General features: G+C 47.0%; 1 protein-coding gene across 1 annotated transcript in view; it reads left to right on the plus strand.

Moving 5' to 3' along the window:
- The window catches only part of Wwc1 (WW and C2 domain containing 1), a 156935-nt gene that overhangs the window by 70982 nt on the left and 60339 nt on the right, over positions 1-25614 (plus strand). The window contains exons 3-7 of the mRNA XM_047555790.1: positions 3387-3590; positions 15461-15537; positions 16803-16882; positions 22615-22744; positions 24409-24555. Of these exons, the coding sequence (XP_047411746.1) occupies positions 3387-3590; positions 15461-15537; positions 16803-16882; positions 22615-22744; positions 24409-24555 (638 nt within the window). The remainder of the gene's footprint in view (positions 1-3386; positions 3591-15460; positions 15538-16802; positions 16883-22614; positions 22745-24408; positions 24556-25614) is intronic.

The following is a 25614-nucleotide window of genomic DNA, read 5'->3' on the forward strand; positions in this document are numbered from 1 at the left end:
TTTTGGAAACTTGTTAGCTGATTATACTGGGCAACAAAGACCTAAAATCACTGCAGGAGGCTCAAGTGATTTTCTGGAAATTGGGGAGAAAGGCAGATTTTTGAGCATAGAAATTAGCAGAACCTTTTAAAAGGTGATTTGGTAGTATCTGTTCCAATTTAATAAATGCACAGTATCCTCTTTTAAGAAATCTGCCCTACAGAATTAGCATGGATTTATAAAAGTATGTTTTTAAGACTCATCGCTACACAATTAATTGTAAAAGAACTGAAAAGAATTCAGATGTTTCCCAACAGAGGTCTGGTTTGATAAACCCTCATACCATACTGTGGAATGCAGCCCTTTAAAAGATTCTACACCTACAAGGAAAGATGACATGATATATCACTTAGAGATGAGAGCAAGAGGCAGATCATCATGCATGACGTGGTCCACGTTGCAGCAAATAGAACTTTATATTATTTACTCATTTGTGCACGAATAACTTTCCTTGTCATAAACAAGGATTTTGTGTAACAAGGGGGTTACACAAACATTAACATCTACACTAACATCTGTTAGTGTGACGCCTAAGCACAGTTACCTCTAAGGAGTAGTTTGGAGCAGAGGAAAATCCCATTTCTTGTTTTGTAACTTCATAATGGTAGAAATTAGAGGATTTTTCTTTTTCATATTTTTTTATCATTTTTTCAATGAAAATTATGCACATATTTCTTTTTGCACATTGAGTCTAGGACCCTGCACAGAGTAGGCCAGCACTCTACCACTGAGGAAACCCCTGGCTCTGAAGCTTGTAACTTTAAAGATTTGATTCTCAGAGCTGGGTGTAGCTCCGTGGTAGAGCACTTACCAGTGTGCACGAGGCCCTGGGTCCCCTCCCCCGCACTGGGAAACGCAGTTTACAAACGTTTGAAGACATCTTTAGCCTGGCCAAGACAGACCGAGCTTCTTTTTTGTGGCCTGTACCAGTTGGTTAGTCCCTGCAGGAAAGCCACAAGTCCTCTGCCCTGCCGGGAAGAGGTGGAGCCCCCACCCCAGCCATCCGCAGCCTAGCCTTGTACACCCCCCCTCTCCTTGCTTCTCCTCCCTCTCCTCCTCTGCTTTTTCTTCTTCTTTCTTCCATTTTCATCTTCTTTCTTTTACTTCTTCTTTTCCCTCCTCCTCCTCCTTATTCCTCCTCCTTTTCTTCCTTCTTTTTCCTCCTCCTCCCCCTCCTCCTCCTCCGTCTCCTCTTCCTCCTCCCCCTCCCCTTCCTCCTCCTCTCTTTTTCCTTCTTTTTCCTTCTCCTCCTCCTCTTCCTCCCCCTCCTCCCCCTCCCCCTCCTCCTCCTCCCCCCCTCATCCCCCTCCTCCTCTCTGGCTTGCTCCTCCCTCTTGCTTGGTTGAAGGGATTTAAAGTTGTCCTCATGAGAAACAGCTCTACCTCCCTGTCCTCCGTCTTCACACCTGTTTTTTCTCGGAAGGGAGGAGGAAGAGCTTGCAGAGTAGCCAGTGACAGACAACTGGAAGGCTGGCCTGAAGTAGTAGTTTGGCTTCTCCTTTCACCAGCAGTCGCTTGCTCTACCTGGGCACAGTGCTTCACGTTTGGGGATCAGTGATGAGAGCCCGTTACTGTCCTTAACAGATGCGGAAGTAGCTTCCCGAGAGGGTGTGCCACCCGCCCGCCCTGGGAAGGAGGAGTGAGAGTCTGGCCCTCTGCTTCTTTGACCCGCCCCCTTCCTTAAGATGCTAGCACACCATCAGGAGGAACAAGAGCTGGAGGGCCTGGATTCCGAGGCTCATGTGTCCCCAAGGGCACATGACATAAATGAATACCGCAGACCTAGTCTAGGTGAACAGAGGGCTGGGGTCAGTGGTTTTCTGAATGACCCAGGAAAGTTTCAAATTAGGATTTTAATGAGTGTATCTCCCTATCTTTACTTATTCATAATCATATCAAAATTAAAAACTAGTAACACTCTGGCCTAAGCAAAACCCTACCTACAGGCTTGATCCCCAGGTGCCATGAATGTACAGTCTCGGCTTGTCAATCAGCACAATCCCATCTGACAGCCAGGAGGTAACTGAGGATTCTTTGATTTTGCTTCACCCCCTTCCCTGTCTGCTGGGCAACTGGGTTTTCTTTGTTTGTTTTGTTCTGCAGAGCTGGACATAGAACCCAGGGCCTGGTGCAGGCCAGGCAAGCACTCTACCACTAACCTACATCTCTAGCCATTTTTTAAATTGTATTTTGAGACAGTGTCTCACTAGGTTGCTGAGGCTGGCCTCAAACTTGTCATCCTCCTTCCTCAGCCTCCTGAGTGCAGATGTGAGCCTTTGTGCCCAGTTAAGCTGCATTTAAAGAAGAATATTTATCTTTTTAATGTTTTGGATTATCATTGTACATGTTTGTTATCACCTATTTTAAAAAGTAAAAAAAGTCAAAAGAAAAATAACCTACTTCCCAATCGATTGTTGAGATTTTGCTGTTTCCTTCTAATAATTTTGAGAATGTATACATTTGTTCATTTTAATAATTACAAAATTATTTGTTCAGCTTGCAAACTGTATTTTCATCTACTTTTATATTATAAGCACCTTGGCATTTTGTTAATTTCCTTTCAAAGACATTATTATTAGTGGCTGCATTATAGTATACAATGTAAATAGAGCATCTTTATCCAAGCAGTTATTTCCTGTATAACCTTGAGCAAGTTAATTAGCCTCTCTGTGCCTCATTTTTCTCTTTTGTGTAATGAGATAGGAACAGAACCTACTTTAAAGGGTTATTGTAAGGACTGAAGAAGTAAATACGTATGAAGTTCTTAGAACAATACTTTGTAGAAACTAAACATGGAGAATGTACCTGATACTTATTATTATGGTTTTGTATAAATGCATCTTTGCCTGGATTTTAAAAATAATTTTTATATTAAATTATTATAGAAGGAATGATTGGTCAAGTTCATCAACATTTTAAGACTCCTAATTTGCATGGTCAAGAAGCTCTCTAGTAAGACTGTTCTAATTTTTATTTCTAGCAGGCTATAGGGTATCTATTTCTCCATATTCTCCAATATAGTTATTTTCATTTTCTTTACTCTTCACTGAAACAGATGATCTTGACCATCTGTAATACCCCTAAGCCTCCGTCTTGCTTAGAACTCAAACTTGGTCCTTCTTCTCAGACAGAGATTGGCATTCAGTATGGAAACTGGTCCTCGTTTGTTTTCTGTTTGTGTGACTAATCCAAACGAGGCTCTGTCATTTAGAGATTTTAACCCATTTACATTTATTGTGAGTTTCTATGTATTTTGCTTTTATTTTCTGACCATGGAGATTCCATAGGCTACTAACCCAACATTTATTTCTAGGATGCTGACTTAGGATCTCTGGGTTTTGTTTCAGAAACCACTCAGATTGAGGATCCCCGGGTGCAATGGCGGCGGGAGCAGGAGCACATGCTGAAGGATTACCTGGTGGTGGCCCAGGAGGCTCTGAGTGCACAGAAGGAGATCTACCAGGTGAAGCAGCAGCGCCTGGAGCTCGCGCAGCAGGAGTATCAGCAGCTGCATGCCGTCTGGGAGCACAAGCTGGGCTCCCAGGTCAGCTGTGAGTACCTCCCACCACCCCTGCTCCACCAGCACCTGCCCAGAATGGTCATGCTGAGTGCTGCCAGTGTTGCTTCCCAGTTCTTCTGAAGTCTGCCCATTTTTCTCCATCTTCACTCCTCATCACTCCTCTCCACTGCTCCTTCTGCTCCTAACCTGTGCTCGCTGTGATTCATTGGCCGTTTGCATTCGATTTCCTCATAACCATCTTAGAATGCCACTTGGATTCTGTATCTCCTTGTGTAAACCCTGAAGTGGCTGGGAGAGGTACTGAAGTGGCTGGGAGTGGAGAGGTTTGCTCAGTGGGTACATAGTTTTGGTTTGCGAAGATGACTAAGTTCTTGAGATAGTCATGGTGGATGGTAGTATCTTCACGACAATGGGAATGTACTTAATGCCATCAGCGGTACATTGAACAATCCTTAAAGTGGGAAGCTTATGTTATGTCTATTTTATTGCAATGGAAAACAACCTCCATCGGCTTCCCATCAGTCTTCCATGGTCCACGGAGCTCTCGGTGATCGGGTCCCAGTGGAACTCAAGCCTTACCCCACCTATTCATTCACTTGGTGCAGATACACGGAATCGCTCCCACCCCGTTCTGTGTCCCCCTTCTGCAGCCTGTTCTGTCCTGTACTTTCCCACATCAGGGCCTTTGCATTGCAGTTTCCCTTCCTAGAAGGCTTTTCTCTTGATGGATTTGCAAGGCAACTCCTTGTCCTTGAAGCCTCACCCTTCAGGTCCTTGCCTCCGAGAGGCTTGCTCTGACAACTCTGTCAAAAACTCCCTTCCCAACGGGCAGCCTCAATGGCACGAGCCTGTAATCCCAGCTGCTCAGGAGGCTGAGGAAGGAAGATTGCAAGTTCAAAGCCAGACTGGGCAACCAAGAAAAACCTTGTCTCAAAATAAAACAAAAAGGGCTGGGGATGCAATTTATTGGTAGAGTGCTTGTATGAATCAAAGGCATGGGTTCAACCCCAGTACTCACAAAAAGAAAGGCCCTTCCCTACCACAGCCTCGCCATGGCTCTGTTGATCTTTCTCATCGCAGGTTGCCAACACATCTGCTCCCACTGTACGGAGACTTCACAAGGGCAGGGCAGGGCTGCACCTTCCCTATTCACCCCGGTATCCACAAGAGGGGAGCAGGCAGGCCGGTGTCCCCTTGTCCTTCTTTCCCAGTGCTGGGAGGTGCGGATCAGTAGCTGTCAAGTTGCACAAAGACCTTTTTGTCTTCTACCACTATTTTTCTTTTTTAGATGAGCACAATACCTTTATTTTATTTTTATGTGGTGCTGAGGATCGAACCTGTTGCCTCACATGTACTAGGCAAGTGCTCTACCACTGAGCCACAACCACGGCCCTTTACCACTGTTCTTTAATAAGCAAATCTTTCTGTGCTTACTGAGTGCTCGTTATATACCAGCACTCTGCTACAGTCTGAATATGCTGTTAAAGTCCATCTTCATGACAGTTCTATACAATTCAAGCATTAATTAGCAGATAAGGAAACTAGGGTTAGGATCGATGCCGTTCCCAGGGTCTTAGTGGTAAGTGACAGCAATAAGTTCCATCACCATTTTGTCATCTCCCCAACACTTTCAGTGTGGCCTTGAGGTCCAGCCTGAATCCCTAGTGTCAGGGTGGCCCTGGCTTTGTTGGGCCCCTGGACACTCCTCCGGTGTGAAGCCCTCGCTCTGGAAAGTTCATTCTCTGGCAGGGTAGGGCAGAGTGTGCCCTGTTACTCTCTGCCCCAGCCCTGCCCCTTTTCCTTGGCAACTCGGAAAACTTCTAGAATGTCAGAGACTACAGAGAAGAACTGTGTTGTATTCACTAGCCATTTCTGGGTCAGGTAGTTTTCTCGAGACTGCCATGAGGGTTTTAACCCTGAATCTGTCTTAGCTCAAGTTGCCGTAACAAAATACCATGAACCAGGGCCATACACTGCAAACATTCGTTTCCTCGTGGCTCTGGAGCCTGGAGTCTGCTACCAAGGGGCTAGTGTGGTCAGGGCTGGTGCCAGCTCTGCGAGCTTGCGGACAGCAGCCTCCTCACTGTGCCTACACGTGGCAGACAGAGACGATGACAGCTCACTCTCTGTTTCTTCTTGTAAGGTCACTATCCTATTATGGCAACCTTACCTCATGACCTCATCAAAACCGAATTATCGTCCTGAGCCTCACCTCCAAATATCTGGGCTTTCACACATGAACTTGGGGGCACAATTCAGTGCCTAGTTATCATTACCACCACCCTGGAAAGGAGATTTCGTTGTCCCTAGTGAAACTTGAGTTTAAAGAGGTAAAGAGATTCATATTCTCTCTCTCTCTTTCTTTCTCTCTGTTCCACTACTGTTGGAAAGGTGGCTAACGTACATAAAACAAACCTTCCTGTTGGGCAGGATGTTTACATGGGCCCAAAGTATTACCCCACAAGTCACTTCCTAACTTCAGAGGGTGAAATGCACTTTTCCATTGGAGATTTGCAGCTGCCATTTAACATAGGTGGTGAGATTAGCACCAACAATGACGAAGTCAGTTGACATCATGTGCCCTCTGATATGATGTAGTGAAAACGTCACCAAGACTCCTTCACAAAAATATTTCATGTGCATCAGGAATGCAGCCAGACAAATGCACGGTGTGCAATAGTCTGAAAGGGCGTTGACCCAGATCTTGAAAAGCCTAAAGCAACCTACCAACCAGATGAAATGTTGGCGCCTAAATCAGACCAGGCACTGGGGGAGAAATGGCCATAAAAGACATTCTCAGACGACCACAGAAGTTTCTTAGGTGTGATAATAGCTTTATGGGCATGTGGAGAATGTGTTTTTGAGAGATGCATGTGCATCCTGTCTGCAACTTATTCCAAGAAAGGTCGGGGCTCTGGGAGAAAAAGGAAAGAGGAAAAAGGGGAAAACGTAAGCCAATTGAGCAGATCAGTGATGTTAATGACACGTTGATGGCTTTTTGTGTGGTAGGGGTTTGCCTCTTGTCCTTGTGTCTGATGGTCATTTGTTTTGGGCTATAAACCAGGCACCCTACTGAGAGAAGAATGGGGTGGGAGGAGGGATCTGTAGGACAAATGGAGAAATATGTTGAAAGTGGGTGAGTCTAGGGCAAGGATGCATCAATAGTCATTCTGTTATTGTGTTAAGTTTTATGTAGATACAAAGTTTCTAAAATTAAAACTGAGGTTGGGGAAGAGTCAGATACTGCAAAAATGAAGCATTCCCATGACAAATGCTTTGGCAGGAGGTGATGGCCATTGGACTTTGCCTCAGAAGGCCTGGGCCCCAGAGTCTGCTCCAGAATTACTGACCATGTCCTCTTAGGAAGCATCTGTCACCTCCTGCAGTCTCAGATTCCTTACATTTAGCTGTTGAAATGTTCATAGTACCTTCCGCTGGCAGGTCTGTTTCAAGGTTTCCCGACTGCAGCACGGTTGACATTCAGGGCTTGGTGAATCCTGCAGAGGCTGCCCTGCATGGTGTAGGATGTTTGGCAGCATCCCTGATCAGTACCCACTGGATGCCAGTAGCACCCCTCACCCCCAACTTGTGACAAACAAAATTGTTTCCAGACATCTCCAGATGTGCCCTGGGAGGAAAAGGTAGCCCCAGTTGAAAAGCTCTGACCTAGTGAAAACACAGAACAATTTCCTTAGAAATTATTAATGGCTCAAAAAATATTAACAGGAAGCACATTACACAATATTTTGAGAGTGTAGACGTTGGAGGCAGATGCCTGGGTTCCAACTGAGGATATGCAAATTACTAGCCCTGCAACCTCCCATTAATGATGCTACTTCTGTGCCTCAGTTTTCTTCATGTATAAAATTGATCTCATAATAGCATCACCTTCATAGAGATGTTATGGGGTTTAAATTAGTTAATAAAATACTTGGAATAGTGTGTGTCACATTCTTAAGCTCTCAGTAAATAATAATATTAAGTACCATTGTTATAATTAATTCATTGGTATTGTCCGTGACAAAGAATACTAACAGATTCCTGGCACCAGTAAGAATACAGGCTGAGTATCCTTAATCCAATAATCCAAAATCCTAATGCTCCAAAATCTGAAACTTTTTGAGTACCAACATGATGCCATAAGTGATTTTAATGCACACACTTATTAAAAATATTGAATTAAATGACTTTCAGGCTGTGTGTATAAAGTGTATGTGAAACATAAATGAATTTTCTCTTTTGACCTGGATCCCATCCTCAAGATGTCCCATTAAGTTAATTCAGTGTTCTAAAATCCAACATCTAGAACACTTGTGTCCCATGCACTTCAGATAAGGGGCTTCAGCCTGTCTATACCTGGCCAATGGTAGGAATTAGTGATGAAGTAGTTCTGCCTGTGTGTGACTTCCAGACACCCACCCCCAAGAGCTGCCCCAGCCTTCAAAGCCACCACCACCTTCAGTGCTGAGGATCTTGCATTTATGTGCCAGGACTGAGGTGAGGTCATTTCAGGCAACTGGAACTGAGACTTACACCAGACAAGTACTGGGGAGTCCTCCAGCCCAAGCATCCCAGTTAAATGAGGTGTAACTGAAGCTCATCATGACTCCTTTCAGGTTTTGCAAGTCAGGTTTGTCTTCCAAGTCAAGTTCTTGGGGTGACGGACTGGTGAGGTCACCTGCCTCTCCTCTGACTCCCATGACCTGCTGGGGCTTGTGAGGATTTTACCACCTGGCTCTAGCGGCATGGGGCCCCGCCCTTGCATGGAGACTTTGTTTGAACTCTGGTGAACTGTCTAGCTCTCTGGGGAAGGAAGGGGGAACTGACATTTAATGTGCATCATACCTTAGAGAGCAACAGGCTAGTCCTCTCCCTCGCCACTCAAACATACAATCCTGCAAGAGTGTTAGTCCCATTCTACATGCAAGGAAACTGAGGCCCAGAAAGGGCAAGTGGCCTCCTCAAGGTCACATTGGTAAAAAGTGGTAGAGCTAGCCTATATACCAGGTGTAAGAGAAACCTTGATTCTCTGTAATTGGTCCAGCCCCACCAGTGTAGCCCTAAAGTTTTGGGCCTACACTCGGTTCCTCCCAGCCTTAAAAAGACAAGGGCTCAGGAAAATGGGGTTCTTTGGGACCTCACCATGCTCCTCCCCACCTCTAGGCTTTTGTTTCTGATGTGAAAAATAAATTTAAGGCTTTGACTTAAAAATGTCAGTTGGACAAACATATGGAAAACATCTCTAGTACTAAGAGAAATGCAAATCAAAACCACCCTAAGATTCCATCTCACCCCAATTAGAATGGCGATTATCAAGAATACAAGCAACAACAGGTGTTGGCGAGGATGTGGGGAGAAAGGTACACTCATACATTGCTGGTGGGGCTGCAAATTAGTGCAGCCACTCTGGAAAGCAGTGTGGAGACTCCTTAGAAAACTTGGAATGGAACCAACATTTGACCCAGCTATCCCACTCCTTGGCCTATACCCAAAGGACTTAAAATCAGCATACTACAGAGATACAGCCACATCAATGTTCATAGCTGCTCAGTTCACAATAGCCAGATTGTGGAACCAACCTAGATGTCCTTCAATTGATGAATGGATAAAGAAACTGTGGTATATATATATACAATGGAATATTACTCAGCCATAAAGAATGATAAAATTATGACATTTGCAGGCAAATGGATGAAATTGGAGACTATCATGCTAAGTGAGATAAGCCAATCTCAAAAAACCAAAGGACGAATGATATCGCTAATAAGTGGATGATGACACATAATGGGGGGTGGGAGGGGTTAGTGTTAGGGTTAGAGTTAGGGTTAGGGAGGGGGGCAAGAATGGAGGAAGGAAGGACTGTATAGAGGGAAAAGAGGGGTGGGAAGGGTGGGGGGAAGGGAAAAAATAACAATGAATCAAACAACATTACCCTATGTAAATTTATGATTACACAAATGGTATGCCTTTACGCCATGTACAGACAGAGAAACAACATGTATCCCATTTGTTTACAATAAAATAAATAAATAAATGTGACACTTTAAAAAAAAAAATGTCAGTTGGATGACCCACCTGAACCACTCACTCCTGAACTAAGAAAATATCAGGTCAGACATTGAAAGGATGTCGTAAGGACAGAGAGAATTGCAGGAGAGCAGCAATAAGATTTGGAAGCTGCAAAGCAGATGGACAGATGCCAACCTGCTGGGGAGACTGAGAGAAGAGAAAATGGTCCCACAGTGAGGAAGACTGGCTGTGACAGCCTACACAGACCGCGGGCAAAGCCTTGCACCTTGGCAGCGGCTGTCCCTGGAGGGGCGCGAGCTGAGGAGGGTCTCTGCGAAGATTGGATGAAAGTTGTTTCTGAGATAGGCCATCAGATACCTGCCCAAAAGGGTATGCAGGGAACTACCTGGCAAAAGACTACAGGTTTATTTTTTGGAGAGGGCAGAACAGAGTCTGGACTGGAGGATACCAGGTGTTATGGTTTGGATGTGAGCTGTCCCCCAGAAGTTCACGTGTGAGACGGTGCAAGAAGGTTCAGAGGAGAAATGATTGGGTTGTAAGAGTCTTAACCCAATCAGTGACTTAATCTGCTGATAGAATTAACTGGGTGGTGACTGAAGTGGTAGGTGTGGCTGGAGGTGGTGGGGTTGAGGTGTGGCTTTGGGCTACATATTTTGTATCTGGCGAGTGGACTTTCTCTCTCTGCTTCCTGATGACGTGAGCTGCTTACCTCTGCCACACTCTCCCACCATGATGTTGTGCCTCCCCTTAAGCCCTGAGGAATGGAGCTGGCCTTCTATGGACTAAGACCTCTGAAACCATGAGCCCTCAAATAAACTTTTCCTCCTCTATAATTATGCTGGTCAGATGGTTTAGTCACAGCAGTGTAACAGCTGACTACAACACCAGGCAAGTTCAAAGTCACAGTGCGCCACCCTGAAAACACATGAACGTGGGCATGCGGGGTTCAGAGACCTCAGCCCTCATATTGCCCTCGATGTTTCTAATGGTGGCAGGCTCTGGTCTTCTAGAAGAAGGGAATTATGACCAGAAAAGAGATGTGAAGAAAAAAGACGGAAAGATTCTGACGTAGAGGATTCCTGAAGGAAAACAACCAACCAGATCACATACCAGGCAACTCATAGTGACCAAGGGTCCCTCCAGACAGCCTCGCAAGCCCTCTTTCCTAAGCCTCTGCAAACACGGGGACTCCAAATGTTCTGTAACAGGGAAAATGGAGACTGGCCACATGGCAAAGGGGTGACCTTAGAGGAAGCAGGGGTGCACATGAGAAGAAAACCTCAGGAGAAGCTCACAGCCTTGAAACAAGAACAGGGTGCTACATTCTACACCAGTGAACCTGCGGAGACCAGTACCAGGCTTTGGAAATTAAAATATGATCCCAAAAGTGAAAACACCATATGAAGACTGGATAATAAAACTGAGGAAACCTTGTAAGAAGTAGAACAAAAATACAGTGAGATTGGAAATGAGAGGAAAATATAGATCCAGGAAGTAAAGAGAAAAACATAACAGACATAACAAGAGGAATCAGAGGAAGAAGCATCCATGAAATAACTGAGAACATTTTCTCAGAACTGAAGGGGAGGATTTTTAGACTGAAGGGCTTCACTGAGTGCCCAGCACAGTGGATGAAAGTCGGCACACACCTGGACACATCATTAGGAAACGTCAAACCCTGGGAATTTGGCAAGGCCCTGAGGGCTCCCAGAGAGAAAAAGCAGGTCCTGAAGTAATGACCAGGCCTCAGAATAGCTCCTGACTTCTCACCCCTGATGCTGGGACCTACAAAGGCAAGGCTCGGGCCTTTACATTTGTGAGGAAAATCAGTTTTGACCTAGAATTCTGTATCCAGTACAACTAAGTGTGGGATAGAATCAAGGTATTTTGAGACAGGCAAGAGTTCAAAAAAATGTATTCCCTTCATGTTTCCTTTCTCAGGAAGCTAGTAGAAGGGGTAGTCTTCCAAAATAAGGAGTCAACCAGAAGAGGGAGACCTGGGATGCAGGGAAGATGGGGGAGCCAGGAAGACGCCCAGAGTAACGGGAGGGGTCTCAGGTGCTGCTGAGCGGCCAGTGGGCACCCGGGCAGGAGCAGAAGCTGGTGGGGTGCGGCTGTTCCACGTCTCGAGCGGGAGTTTAGATAACTGGCAGGATGAGGGGTTGAATTAGTGGTCAGTTTGTAGGAACAAAGCAAACATGAAAATGACAGTTATTAACTCGGGGGCAATTAAAAAGATGTGCCGGAAAGGAAAAGTGGCTGTGTCCCAAGCAGCTGTCTGCTGAGTGACAGTGATGCAAATGCTGAAGATGGTTTCTCCCCCAGATACGCTGCGTCATTGAAGAGGATGGGAAGGTAGGAGAGGGGCATGAGTGCGTTGTAGGGGCTGGGGAAGGGGCAGAGAGAATCCCCACCCCCAGGGGGAGAAGTGAATAAATAATGCCTAAAACTGGAAAGATCAAGAAGGAGCAATTTATGCATCTTATTAGACATAGAGGTAGATACCCAAGGGATTGGCCAAGGGCTGAGGAGGAAGCTCAGCGGTAGGACAACTCATCCAGCATGCACGAGGCCCTAGGTTCAGTTCCCAGCACTGGGGGAAAAGAGAGAAAAGAAAGAAAGTGTCTGAATACATTGAAAATGGTTCCCTTCGTGGGTATGAGTTAGAGGAATAGGGTTTTGTTTTTGTTTTTTTTTATTGTAAACAAATGGGATACATGTTGTTTCTGTTTGTACATGGAGTGACAGCATACCATTTGCGTAACCATACATTTACATAGGGTAATGATGTTTGATTCATTGTTATTTTTTCCTCCCCCCCCACCCTCCCACCCCTCTTTTCCCTCTATACAGTCCTTCCTTCCTCCATTCTTGCCCCCCTCCCACCCCCCATTATGTGTCATCATCCGCTTATCAGCAAGATCATTCGTCCTTTGGTTTTTTGAGATTGGCTTATCTCACTTAGCATGATAGTCTCCAATTTCATCCATTTGCCTACAAATGTCATAATTTTATCATTCGTTATGGCTGAGTAATATTCCATTGTATATATATACCACAGTTTCTTTATCCATTCATCAATTGAAGGACACCTAGGTTGGTTCCACAGTCTGGCTATTGTGAACTGAGCAGCTATAAACATTGATGTGGCTGTATCTCTGAAGTATGCTGATTTTAAGTCCTTTGGGTATAGGCCAAGGAGTGGGATAGCTGGGTCAAATGGTGGTTCCATTCCCAGTTTTCTAAGGAATCTCCACACTGCTTTCCAGAGTGGCTGCACTAATTTGCAGCCCCACCAGCAATATATGAGTGTACCTTTTTCCCCACATCCTTGAGGAATAGGGTTGTTAAATGCTCTTTTTTATAGCAAACCTCGGACTATATTATGTTATTAAACTGTGTTCATATATAAATAATAAAAACTAAATATTAAAAGCTGTTTTAAAAATGGGACAAGGCCGTCTTTAGGGTCTTATTTGAATATGAACTTCTTTTCCTGGAGGGCAGCGAAGGGAGGCTGATCACGTGAGTGGGTTTCTCTTGTAAAATTTCTTCAAGCTGTACACATACAGTTTGTGCACTTTTATGAATGTATTTTTTATTTCCACAAAAAGTGTACTTCAAATATATTCCATTTCAGCTGCTTTGAGTACAAATCGTGCACTTCCCTGTAATACTCTGCAACATAAGAATTGAATCCGCTGGCAAGCCAGTTGGTGGGCATCTGTTCTTTTTGGGCTTCCCTTCCTCCTAGGTTGTCTGAGCCCGGCCAGAGGAGGCTAACTCATTCCACACGTCAGCCTCAGAGCCACTGGTTCCCACGGCCAGCCTCTGCCTGTCTGGATCGGGTCTTGTCATTCTGAATGGATTCTTCCAGGCTGCTGTCACAGTCTCCTTACCATTTCCCCCAGTGTAGATCGCCTCTGTTAGTACTTACTACCCAATGACAGGGGCTGGCAAGACAGCGTTCATAGAACAGGCCCTGCCCCTGACCTTCCTGCACCAATCCCCCCTCTTACTTCCCCTGGACACTTGGCTTGTCTTTTTACCACATCTTACTGTCAATCAGCGGGTAACATGTAGCCTGAACCACCTCAGACTGTTCTTGAAAAGTGCCTATTTGGGGAATATGCTTAGGGAAGTGCCTCTAGCTCTGTATCCACCCAGGTCTTTCTCTGAATCTCCCAAGTCCAGTGAGAAGAATTAGAAGGCCCAAAGTAAAAACTTCCATCATAAACGAAACACCTAGGTACCTAGAGTCCCTATGCCACACTCAAGACAAGGGCTGCAAGACCTTCCCCACCCCTCCTGTTTCTTCTGGCAAACCCCAGTTTCCACCATCATCATGGCCTTCCTCGAGTTCAAGAAAGGAAAGGCTGCCCAGGGGTGCATCTTTTTTGGGGGGTGGGTATGAGGCATCTTTTGTTATTATGAAGAACGGTTTCTCCTTTTCCAAACTTCCCAATGTTACATTTTTACTTTTCACATGCATAATCCAAAGCCCACTAGACTTTTTTTTTTTAAATGTTTTAATTTGTTCTAATTTATTGTACTTGACAGTAGAATGCATTTATATGTTTTGATAGATCACACATAAATGGAGTGTAATCTCATTTTTCTGATATTAATGAAATCCAAAGAGCAGAAACCCCTCATGACTGTCCCTTTTGCTTCCAGATGCTGAAAATTGTCAGCCATCTCCAAATAAGCTTCTCTGTCCTCAGAAAAATCCAGGTCTCAGCAGTTGATCTCACTGCAAGTGAATAGGCATTGTTCAGATGCTGCTAAGTGGAAAGGGGAGATAGTGGCATTGATCATCCAATGTGATTAAGGGCTCACCGGAGAGAAACCTGCATCTCCAGCCTCCCTACCCAGAAAAGCCATCCTGTTCTGAACAGCAGAGCTGTGGGTAGGTTAAGGACACCATGAGCCTCATACCTGGCCATGTTTCCCTCTCCCCGTCACCATTCAGGAAGCTCAGAGCCAGGTTTATGGTGCCTCTGGTTAGGAAGCAAACTCTAACCTCATACTTACTGACAATCTACTTCCTTACCTTATTCTTACCTTTTGTCTCATTTTCTGACTTTAAGTGTCTTGTTACTCTGTTGTGTTCATTATAAGCCATAAAATCCTTTTTAAAGTTAAATAGTATTTTAAAAATGGAATAAAATTACAACATGATAGAACCGTAGATAAACAGCAGAAGGCAAGTTGAGAAAAGCATAATTATAGTAGGGTGGTAGGATATAGATAATTTATTTTCCTTTTCATATGTACATTAATATTAGAAAGGTAGAAGAATCATTCCTAGTAATTTTTCTGATTAAAACAATAGATGTTCATATTAGAAAATGTAGGAAAGATAGAAAAATAGGAAGGTGAAAATTAATATCGTTTATCATCCAACTCTCTAGAAATCAGTGTGCTCTATTTTTTCTGCTCTTTCTAAAGATATATGTGTGTATATTTGTAAACTATATATGTTTTCCAGGTTTAAATTATTTATATTTCTTTGTAAATTAATTTTCATGTAACAATGTTTCAGACATTTCCTCTTATCCAGTTTTTTGCATATTTCCTTTTCTTTTTTTGAGGTACTGGGGATCAAACCCAGAGCCTTGTGCATGCTAGGCAAGTGCTTTACAATCGCTGATCCCCAGCCCTACACCAACATTTTAAATTGCATGAGTTGTATATTTATTTAACAAATAAATACGCAGGTACCATATGGAAGAAATCCCCTTTTGTTGAAGGTTTAGGTTTTTTGCTTTTAGTGCTTCCTTTCTGAGTTTGTTTAGAAGGGCAAAAAGCCCACTTTGCTAAAATGTGTTTCTTTTTCTGAAATTCTTTTCTCTTCGTTTTCCATTACAGTGGTCTCCGGCTCATCATCCAGCTCTAAGTATGACCCTGAGATCCTGAAAGCAGAGATTGCCACTGCAAAATCCCGGGTAGGGCCTCTCCACCGGTGCTGCAGGTCCCTGAAGCCTTGGGCCCCAGACCAGAGTAGATGCTTCACCCAGGCCAGGGCAGCAGTGCCGACCAGCCAGGCCCCAGCTAATAACAGCAGAAGCAGGAGTGGTAGTACAGTCGATGGTCAGCACAGCTGCCCCTTCACAGCAGTCGCCATACGCCAGGCCACCTGCAGGCCGCTCTGTCAGCAGTATCACAGGTCCTTGCAGCAACCCCATGTGCATCTTAAAGATGAACAACAGAGGCTGATGGGAGCTGAGAGACTGGCCCTGGGTCACAAGGGACTCAGGTCTTACACCAGAGTTCTTATTACACTGCACTCTCTTCCTGGCTATTGCATGTTCTGTCTTGTCTTATTGATGACTACCTCAGGGATGAATGTCCTTATTCCCATTTTACTGATTTGGAAACTAAGTCACAGTGGTTAAATGTCTTGCTCTTCAGTCAGTAGTTTGAACACGAGTTTAGTTATAGTCAAAGTACCTTCCACAAGCTCTGATGTCTACCAGAAAACATAAGTGGAAGAGGTGGCCTCGCGGGGTAGGGCAGTAGGAAGTTGGGGGACTGTCAGTCTAGAGAGGTGTGGCCTCTCTTAGCGGGTACTGGGGTTTCAGCTCTAGTCTTTCACACCCATGCTGGCATGCAATCTCAGTGTTGCCAGACCTGCAGGTAATTCCGGAAAGATACTGTGTATCCAGGGTTATTATATGAAATATCTCAATATTTGATTATTAGCAACTTGTTTTGAAAGTTTAATTCCTATGCAGCAGGTCAGCCCTCCTATTGGCTGGGCCTGCCTCTAGGGCATGTCTTGCCTCTGATGTCACTCTGTTGTCTCTCACCTCCATTGTCAAGCATGACCCCAGGAAGTGCCATCCCCGTGCATCAGAGCAAGAAAGGGAGGCTCAGAATGGCACTGGGACTTGAGAGAGATCTCACTGCTAGCAACTGGGGAGACCCTGCTCTCTCCCAGGCCAGGTGGCCAGCTCCTGTCTACTTCTTATCTCTGGAGCAAAGACTGGCTGGGCAGGACCTAAGGAAAACTGCCTGGGATGCTTGACTGAATGGGCAGCTGCAGAGACAAGACCCACGTGGCTGAGGGAGGGTGTTGTAACCCGTGTGGCCCAAGGGATGTGGCCCAAGTCATGGCCCAGGAGCAGCGGGGCGCTGTGGGTTCCCCTCCTAGACCTGCAGCTCCCTGTCAGCCTCTGATCCAGCCCTTGTGTGGTCTTCTGTCATCCAGGTCAACAAGCTGAAGAGAGAGATGGTTCACCTGCAGCACGAGCTACAGTTTAAAGAGCGTGGCTTTCAGACTCTGAAGAAGTAAGTCCAACCAGCCGTGCAGAGCATGGGCGGCCCCTACCCCAGCTGTCTCTCTCCTTTAGATCCCTTTCTCACCTTCAAAATGAGCTCCTTGACTATTCTGTTCAAGTTCTTCTCCAATGGCATTGACTGGAAATGTGGGCCCCAGGTAGGAAAGGAGAATCCACTCAGATCACGGGGTTCTCATCATCCTCTGAACTCCTGAAGCCTCGGAAGCCTGTTCCCTTCAGCTGGGTCTTACAGGTTCAGAGGCCAGTGTTGCTGAGTATTCCTGTGCACACGCCTCAGCTCCTCTGGCTGATCACTAGAGTCTCACATGCACACCATCACACAACCCCTTTACTTCCATGGCCCTCATAAAGGGAGTCATGATGTCACCTAGTGCCCCACCAAAGGAATGGACATCCTCCAGCAATAGACAAATTACTAGAGAAGTTGCACATTGCCATGTGCACGATCCTTCCTAGGAGACTCACAGAGTTTCCAGGGTCACTTGATCAGATTTCGTATTTGCTTTTAGAAGCTGCCATGCAGCAAAGTAAGATGGAGCTGTTTGGTTTTTAAGAGCAGTATGTTAACCGTCATCATGGTGATTATACCAGCTAAGCTTTGTCAAGCAATTACTCTGTGCCAGAGACGCCTCAGTGTTCCCGCATGTATGTACTCCTTCGATCCTTGAAGCAACTCTATGAGGAATTTTCTTTCAGTTAACCCCCTATACATGAGGAAACTGAGTCACATAGCAAGTGCTCAATAAATGCCAGTTTGCTATTGTTAACCCCATCAGCATATCAGGTGGACTCACTACAAAGGTCACCTCACTGAGATCGTCCTCACTGAGGCACTTGGCACAACACCACATCTCTACCCTCTAAGAGACATCTCACTCAGAGTCCCAGGAAGGCCACAGGTATTTGGGCCGCTCTTCCTGTAGTCCCTTGGTTTTGGTCTCTCCCAGACTGTACCTTTTCCTCATCTCCTGAGTCTCAAATCCATACTCAAGATTCTTTTGCCACCACCCCCACCAGCCTTTGGATGTCATCTGCAAGTCCTATTAGCTCAGTAAACTGTGGCCCCCAGGGGAGGGTTTGGTTAGTTCACATCCACATCCTCCCACTCCCCAAGCCCCTACCACCTGGAAGGCCGCCTCAAATCTAGTCCAACACATGCAGTAAAAAGTGTGACTTTAAAATATACCTTGTAAGATACATTGGGTATGTTTTTGTTTTACAAATTATTACGCATTTGAGCTTTCAGTTTACATGTGTGTCATTTATGTATATATTCATCTATATGCATACATCTGCCAATCGTACCTCTCAAACCAGACTCTAAACCCACTAAGTCCAAAGCCTCTGGTTTATGCTTCTTGGTAATCATCAATAGCACCAGGGAAGATTTGGAGCAATAGCATGAGCTTCGGAAATTGCTATTTTTGGCCTAATGAGCGGTCGCCTCTGTCCTCCACTTTCCAGCCGAGCAGCTTCTGGGCACATAGTTTAAGGGCCACTCCTTCCCACATCATCTGACAGAGCGTGCCCGCCCCTCCCGCTTCTCCAGTCCTCAAGAGCTTCTGGCTGGAGCACCTCCCAATATTCTCCCAGCCTCCGGAAAACCTGTTTTACCACTTTGTCGCCTGAAGCAGCATTGAAAATTCTTGTTGTTTGCTAAGTTGACACTGAGAGCCCAGAGGCAAGCTTCCTCCTGCCCCTCCCGCTGCCCTGCGTCTGATATCTGGCCCAGATAAGACTCCATTGCAGCTCAGGCTGCCCACGCTCCTCAGCTCTTCTTTCTTGTGCATCCTGGCAGAGGCTGGGAATGCAGCCTCAGGAAACAGATGGCCTGGGTTCAAGTCCTAGGGAAAAGCGACCTAACCCTTCTGCTCTTTTATGTCTATCAGAAAGATTCAAGGTTATAGAGATTGAATTGGAAAATCCCTACGCAGTGCATTAGAGAACCTGGCACTTAGGAAGATTTTGGTGGGAGGGTGCTAGGTGCCACCTCAGGCTAGTCCTCTTGGACTTGGAAAGAGAATCAGGGAGACTCTGCCCCTGCCCTGAGCTGGACCGTCTGCTGGCCCTTTCACTCTGGCATCTGGCCTTATTCTTTTTACCTATTAAGAGCATTTTTTGTACTGCTCCATTTTATAGGTACTGACAGGGTTGGAAATATGCCCAGGGCCACCCAGCTAGCAAGCATCAGAGCTGGGAGCAGAACCCAGGACTACTGGATTTTTTTTTTTTTTTTTTTTCCATTTTGTGCTGGGGAAATGCTAAGCATCCACTCTGCCTCTGAGCCACACCCCTGGTCCAGGGCTATTGGATTATCATTGTAAGCGCCAGACCTCGGGGAACTCAGAGAAGCCTTTATTCCTTCACGGACTTGGGTGCCATTCAGGTCCACTTTCCGGATGGGAAAATGACCCTCAGTTACAGAGGGGGTTTCGGTTTTATAGGGTACAATGATGTAATCATTGGGAGCTGCATACGTGCAGTTTTGACTGTCAGGGACTAGTTGAACAGGTTAAAACTTTAATTTAGGAGAGTAGTTGTAAAAAAGGTTGAAACTCATTGCTGTCTGGAGAGATAAGAGTCCAGATCCCAGAGATGAGTACTCAAATCTTGCCCATTGGTATTTGCTGTGCTTCTGTTTAGGACTAATTAGCCATGGGGGAAGGTCATGGTTTAGGGTCCATTGTTTTGGGGGGAAGGTCATGGTTTAGGGCCCATTGTTATTGGGAAAGGGTGCACTGGAAGAGGCTTAATGTTTGACCACACTGTCCCTCCGTTCTTCTTGGGGAGCTGTATTATTTTCTACAACCCTTCAATCATCACTCTTTGTTCGTGTGTCTGGTGACGCTGAGGGGGGCTGTTGTGTTTTAAAGCTCGTGTCTCAACGCCCCCCTTGCTGGCATTATCCCCGAGAGCCGCCTTCCCATGCCCAGAAATGGAAGGCCCCCTTCCGTCTCCCTTGGAATCTTTCGGGGTCTAGTGGGGACTACTGCACTGGATTGTGCCCACTTCTCAGCAGTGGGGGAAGGCGGAACTCGTCCCTCAGGAGTGTCTTAAGGAGTTTCCACCCGGCCACTTTGACCAGAGTCATTTTCTTTTTTAGAGGCTGAAGCGCAGCCCAATAGGACACAGCTCTTTCATTTCCTAAGCGAGGTTGTGTTTGCTGCCATGATGGCGATGGTACCAGCTAAGATTTGTTCAGCAGTAACATCTGCCAAGAAGCCATTTGTTTGACTCCTAGTTGGTGACACCATCTTCAAAAAGAATGGTGGAGAAAGTTGACGAGGATTGAAGGAAACCTCTTAGAGGAGATTGAAAAGGAAAAATCTGAACACAAGCTTGGGAGTTGGGCTCCCTTGCTCCCGTGAGCCCCTGCCAATAGGAAGGAGTTGGGATTCGGTGGTTTGCTGTGGGAGGGGGTGGAGCAGGGTCTTCCTACATGTCACAGAAGCCGCCTGTGCCCAGGTAAGAGTTGTCTGGACAGGCTGGGAGTAGTCCACTGCCTCAGAGCCGGTGCCCAGCTCCTCTGTGGCTGCTGGGGTGTGAATCCCAGAGGGCTGAGAGGAAGGACAGCTGCACTTTGGAAATCCTCAAACCCATGCGCACCCCCCACCCCAAACACACACACACAACTTTTCTTTCCCTTTATGGGGAAAAAAAAAGATTCATTCACTGAGTACATAATGGTGACCCTTTGTTCTCCCCCACCCCCTCCCACCCCAGCCCCATCCCAAGAGTGTTCCCTCTCAGAGCTACTTTCAGGAGCCAAATTCCAGAGTCTGGTTGCTAAGGCCCTTGAAGAAATCAGGTAGAGGCTCTTTGCAACTCAGCAGGCAAACCACTTCTGTCCGGTCCTGCTGGGAGTCCGAGTCGTTCTTACCCTGTTGGCAGAGGACAGCTGGGCACAGCCCCTCCGGACCCCAGCGCTTGGACATGCTTCAGCAAATAGCTGTCCTGGCACCCACCTCCCGCCTCCCTGGCCAGTCTGAGCAGGACCACCTCCCATCCCATCCCCCTTGTTCTGGGGACTTTTCCACAGTGCATCTTCAGCAGGACTGTGCTGTGGAAATCTTTCCTACACGAATTTTTTAGACTGAATCCAAGATGGATTTTAGTGGACCTGGCAGGACTGCCCAGGCCCAAGTCCTCGAAAGGAATCGACAGGCTATTTTTAGTGGGGAGACATAAACCAGGCTTTGTATTCTCTTCACGGAGGCTGAAGTAACCGCAGGGGAGGCTGTGCAGAGACCACGTTCCCTGCCTCCCGCTCTCCTCCTCCACCCCCGGGCCCAGACGATGAGGCCATGGGACTGGGGTAAAAACCAACCTGCTCGCTGGGAGCAGTGATTCCCCACTCTCAGGCTATTTTTAGTCCAGGACAATTTGGCCTCTAGCAGGAAAGCAGAGAGGAGTACCTGGGAGGTTTTCTCATCCTGAAATAATGGGTTTGTGGTGTCCCTCAGACTGTGAAACTTCCTCTTCTCCACCCTCCGCTGAAACTGCAGGCCCAGCCTTTGATGAGAGTGTGAAGCAGTTGAAACCACCTCTGCTCTCAGCTCCTTCTCCAGCCCCCAGCCTTCTCCGTCCAGGAGCCCAGGACTCCCCCAACCACCACCACCAACCATCTGTGGTTTGGTCCGACCTTCAGGAAACTGTGTCAGGTCCTTCCGACTGCAGTGTGGTGGTAGAGCACCTGCCTGGCCCGTGCCAAGCCCGGCGATCCATCTCAGTACCGCAAAACACACGCACACACGACAGCTTGGCTTCAGCTTTATTTATTTATTTTTTCTTTCCCTCTCTTCCCTTAAACACCCCTTGCCCCCATCAAAACCAGCTTGCATGCAGGTCCTGGATAAGGCTGTGAGCTCTTGGGCTCCAGGTGTTTTAACCCCTTTTGTTTGTACAGCACTTCCTAGCTCACCACGAGGTTTTCCCTCCTTCATCCCACTTGACACCCTTAACAACTCCACGGGTGTGGTCCAGGCAGATGATGTGATCTAGGCGTTTTCAAAGAAGGACACAGAGGCCCCGTGTTGTGTGGTTGGGAGCCATGTCCAAGGTCATTCCACTAACAGGCAGCAGTGGGACTGGCAGTTTTGATCCTTTCATTCAACACATGCTTATCAAGGATGGTGCTTCTTGAACAGGGGTGATTTTGGTTCTCGCCCCCAGGAGACTTTAGACAACATGTGGAGACATGTACGTGGAAGCGCAGGGAGGCAATGAAGGAGGGCGGGTTTGGTGGTCAAGTTCATCGAGTATGTAGTGATTGAGATGCCAGATTGAACCTATCCTGTGCCAGATGCTGAAACTATTCAAACATGCCCAGCTCTGTTCCAAACCCAGCAGTCAAGACAGGGACGATCCTGCATCAACTGGCCATCAAAGACAGAAGGAGTGCATGTCACTGCTCAGTGCCTTGTACGTGGGGGCTCCAGCTTCCCGGCCTGGAGGATCAGGGAGGGAATTAGAGACTCCCTGTGAGACCCGATGCTTGGGACCCTTGGTTTCCAAAGCAGCATTACTTCTGCAGCCACCTGCTGTGGGACATTTGTGATTTAGCAGGGACCTTCTGTGCCACACCTCGCAGGTGGAACCTGAAGAGGAAGGGTATGCTGGACAGGGAGGAGACTGCTTGGGGAACTGAAGTACTGGCCTGCACATCCCCTGGGGAAACCCTGTCCCTCCTGGGTGTGACCTTTCCCATCACCTGTCTCCTAGAATCGATAAGAAAATGTCTGATGCTCAGGGCAGCTACAAACTGGATGAAGCTCAGGCTGTCTTGAGAGAAACCAAAGCCATCAAGAAGGCCATCACCTGTGGGGAAAAGGAAAAGCAAGATCTCCTTAAGGTTCGTGCCTATCTGGTCACATGGCTAGTCCTCGCGCCTCTGTATGCCGGTGCTCAGTGCACTCTACCCACATTCCCTGCAGACCGTGGCTTCCCGTTACCCCTTGCCAAAGGTCCAGACTCCAGAATGCCCTCTAATCTCTTGAGCACCAACATGATGCCCCTAGTGGGAAACTCCACACCTGACCTCCTGTGGTGGAACACAGTCAAAACACAGGTCATCAAAGCTCTCCTCCAAGGTTACCTCCTGGCTGTGCACCGAGCCATGTGTGCAACAGACCAATTTCCTGTTTAGACTTGAGTCCCTTCCTGAGATAGCTCATTATGTATATGCAGACATTCCAAAATCTTAAAGATCCAAGTCTGAAACACTTTTGGTCCCAGGCATTTCAGACAAGGATGACTTGACCTTCACTAGTCTTCATGGGGTCTGGTTCCATTTTACAGAGGAGAGATTGGAGGCTTCAGTGCACTGGATGACTGACCTGAGGCCTCATAGCAGCGTCAGTGGCAAAGCTGGGATGGAAGCCGTCTGGCACACCCAAAGGCCATGTCCTTGCCAGCTCTGGCCACTGGGCTTATCTTTCCAAGAACCAAATGGAAGGAAATGGTTTCAGCATCCTTAACCTGAAAATCAGGATATAGTATCTCTGTAATCATTTTGTGTATGTGTATTCTCATTCTGTGCTGGGAACTGAACAAATGTGAAGAGCTATTCTTCACCATGCCAAGCAGCTATGCCAAGACTTTGCATGCATTGATGCATTGCATAGGACTTATCTCTTATATCAACTCTGCTTTATCTCGATTCTAAAGATAAGGACTGTATGACTCAGTATAACTGATAGAGCCAGGATTCAAACCCCTGAACACCTGACTCAAGCCTGTTTACTTAACCCCTGGGCGTACCATGTCTGCACATGGGAAACACCCTGAGCTCTGAGATCTCTGTCATGGTTCCCATCTGCAGATTAGGAGTCCAAGACTCAGAGCTGCTGCAAGTTGCTAAGTAAAGAAGCTTTATTCTCCAAGACAGACTATTTCCACAGCTCCTGCCCAGGACAGCAGCCCAGTGAACACATTCAGACACAGTGCTCCTGAACAGCAAAGAGCACTCCTGTTGTGATTAGCAGTTAAGAGCACAGCATGGCAAAGTCAGGTCTAAATCCTGGCTCTGACCATTGCCAGCTTCTTGATATAATGGGGATGATCACAGGTCATTCCTCAAAGAGCTGTTGTCAGGATTCAGTGAGGTGTTAGTACAACTGACAGTTGCTCAGTGTTGGCTGTAGCAGACTTCACACTATCATCAATTTAATCAGTGCGACAGCCCTGTGAAGTAGGACCTAGAGTCATTCCCATCTCATAGCAAAGGAAGTTGGGGTCCAGAGAAGTTAATCATCCAGCTTAGATGGCACAGCTAGGGAGACGCAGAGCAAGGGACCTCACTCTGGGCAGGGCTCACGTGCACTCTGGTGTCTCCATATAAAGGAGCCAGCACAGTGCCTGGCACTGCAAGTACCCACTCACTAGGAACCCTCTGCATGGCATCAGGAGGGGGAGCACAGATTCCTAAATTAGGGAAGATGCAGAGGAAAGCCCACAGTGCTCCGCGGACCTGGAAGGAGCACCACTAACCTACGCGCTGTCCCCCTCTGGTCGCAGAGCCTCACCATGCTCAAGGACGGCTTTTGCACTGACAGAGGGTCTCACTCCGACCTGTGGTCCAGCAGCAGCTCTCTGGAGAGCTCAGGTTTCCCGCTGCCGAAGCAGTACCTGGACGTGAGCTCCCAGACGGACATCTCAGGAAGCGTGAGTCCGCAGCTCCCACAGGGGGCTTCCAGGCAGCCACCTTCTGCTCACTTTTGGGGACTGGCTGCTCACTGCACCCTGCGGAGTGCCTTTCTCATAGCTCCTGGCCCCAGAGCTGTGGAGGGTGGAGCAGGGGAGAGCCAGCACCAGGCCCCTCCACTCTGGCGTTCCCTGGCCGAGTGCTCGTGCCTCTAGACCTGCCTGGAAAACACTTGGAAAGGACAAAGTGTCTCCCTCTGGTTTCTGTCACACTGTGTGCAGCTCCATTCTGCTTCTCTCATCAGCTGGAAGGCAGAGGATATTTCCCTCCTGTTAGTCCTAAAGCTCTGTGTGCAGCTTTCACACAGCTGCGTGGCTCCTGGTGCCAAAGCGCCAGCCTGGCTGTGGGTGGCAAAAGTGCTGTCCAGAGGTGGGTCATGAGCAGCACCGAGCCACGGTGAGCTGTGACTTTTGGATAGTTTTCCTAGAGCAGACGACACAGCCAGTCTGCCTCCCAGCCTCCGTGCCAATGGTTATTCCCATCAGATATCAGAGGCATCCTCCGGCTTGGGAAGAGAAGCTGTAGCTGTGTTGTCTGGGGAACCTTGTCGCTTCTTGTGGCTCTTGACAGACTAGCACAGGGCATAGAGCTGTTCCCTCGTTCCCCACATCTCCCACCTGTCCAGCTACAAGCCACGTGTAAGCCAGGTATCTCTGAAGGCACTCTGTGCCTCCTAAATCCTAGGACGTTCTCTATGCTCACCTAGGGTTGAGTCCTGACTGCAGCCTGAGTTTTCAGTTGACCCCCTCCCCAGGATGGCTTTCTTATGTGTGACCTGTCCCCCGTTTTTCTCACCTACTATCCTCCCCACCTCCATTGGCTCTGAGCCATTTGGGGCTGCAAGGTGATATTCTGAACCATCGGCTTCTTTTCTTCAAGTGATGGATGTCAGTTCAAGGGTGTTCCCACGACCTGAAAGAAAAGAAGTGTTTTTGCTTCACTAGCTTCCCTACCATCCACAAGCCAGCCCAATAATCAGGGGCAGTTCTTAGCTCTGCTCACACAAGCTCTCAAGTCCT

The sequence above is a fragment of the Sciurus carolinensis genome, chromosome 6, assembly GCF_902686445.1.
Source record: "Sciurus carolinensis chromosome 6, mSciCar1.2, whole genome shotgun sequence".
In the NCBI taxonomy this organism is placed as follows: Eukaryota; Metazoa; Chordata; class Mammalia; order Rodentia; family Sciuridae; genus Sciurus; species Sciurus carolinensis.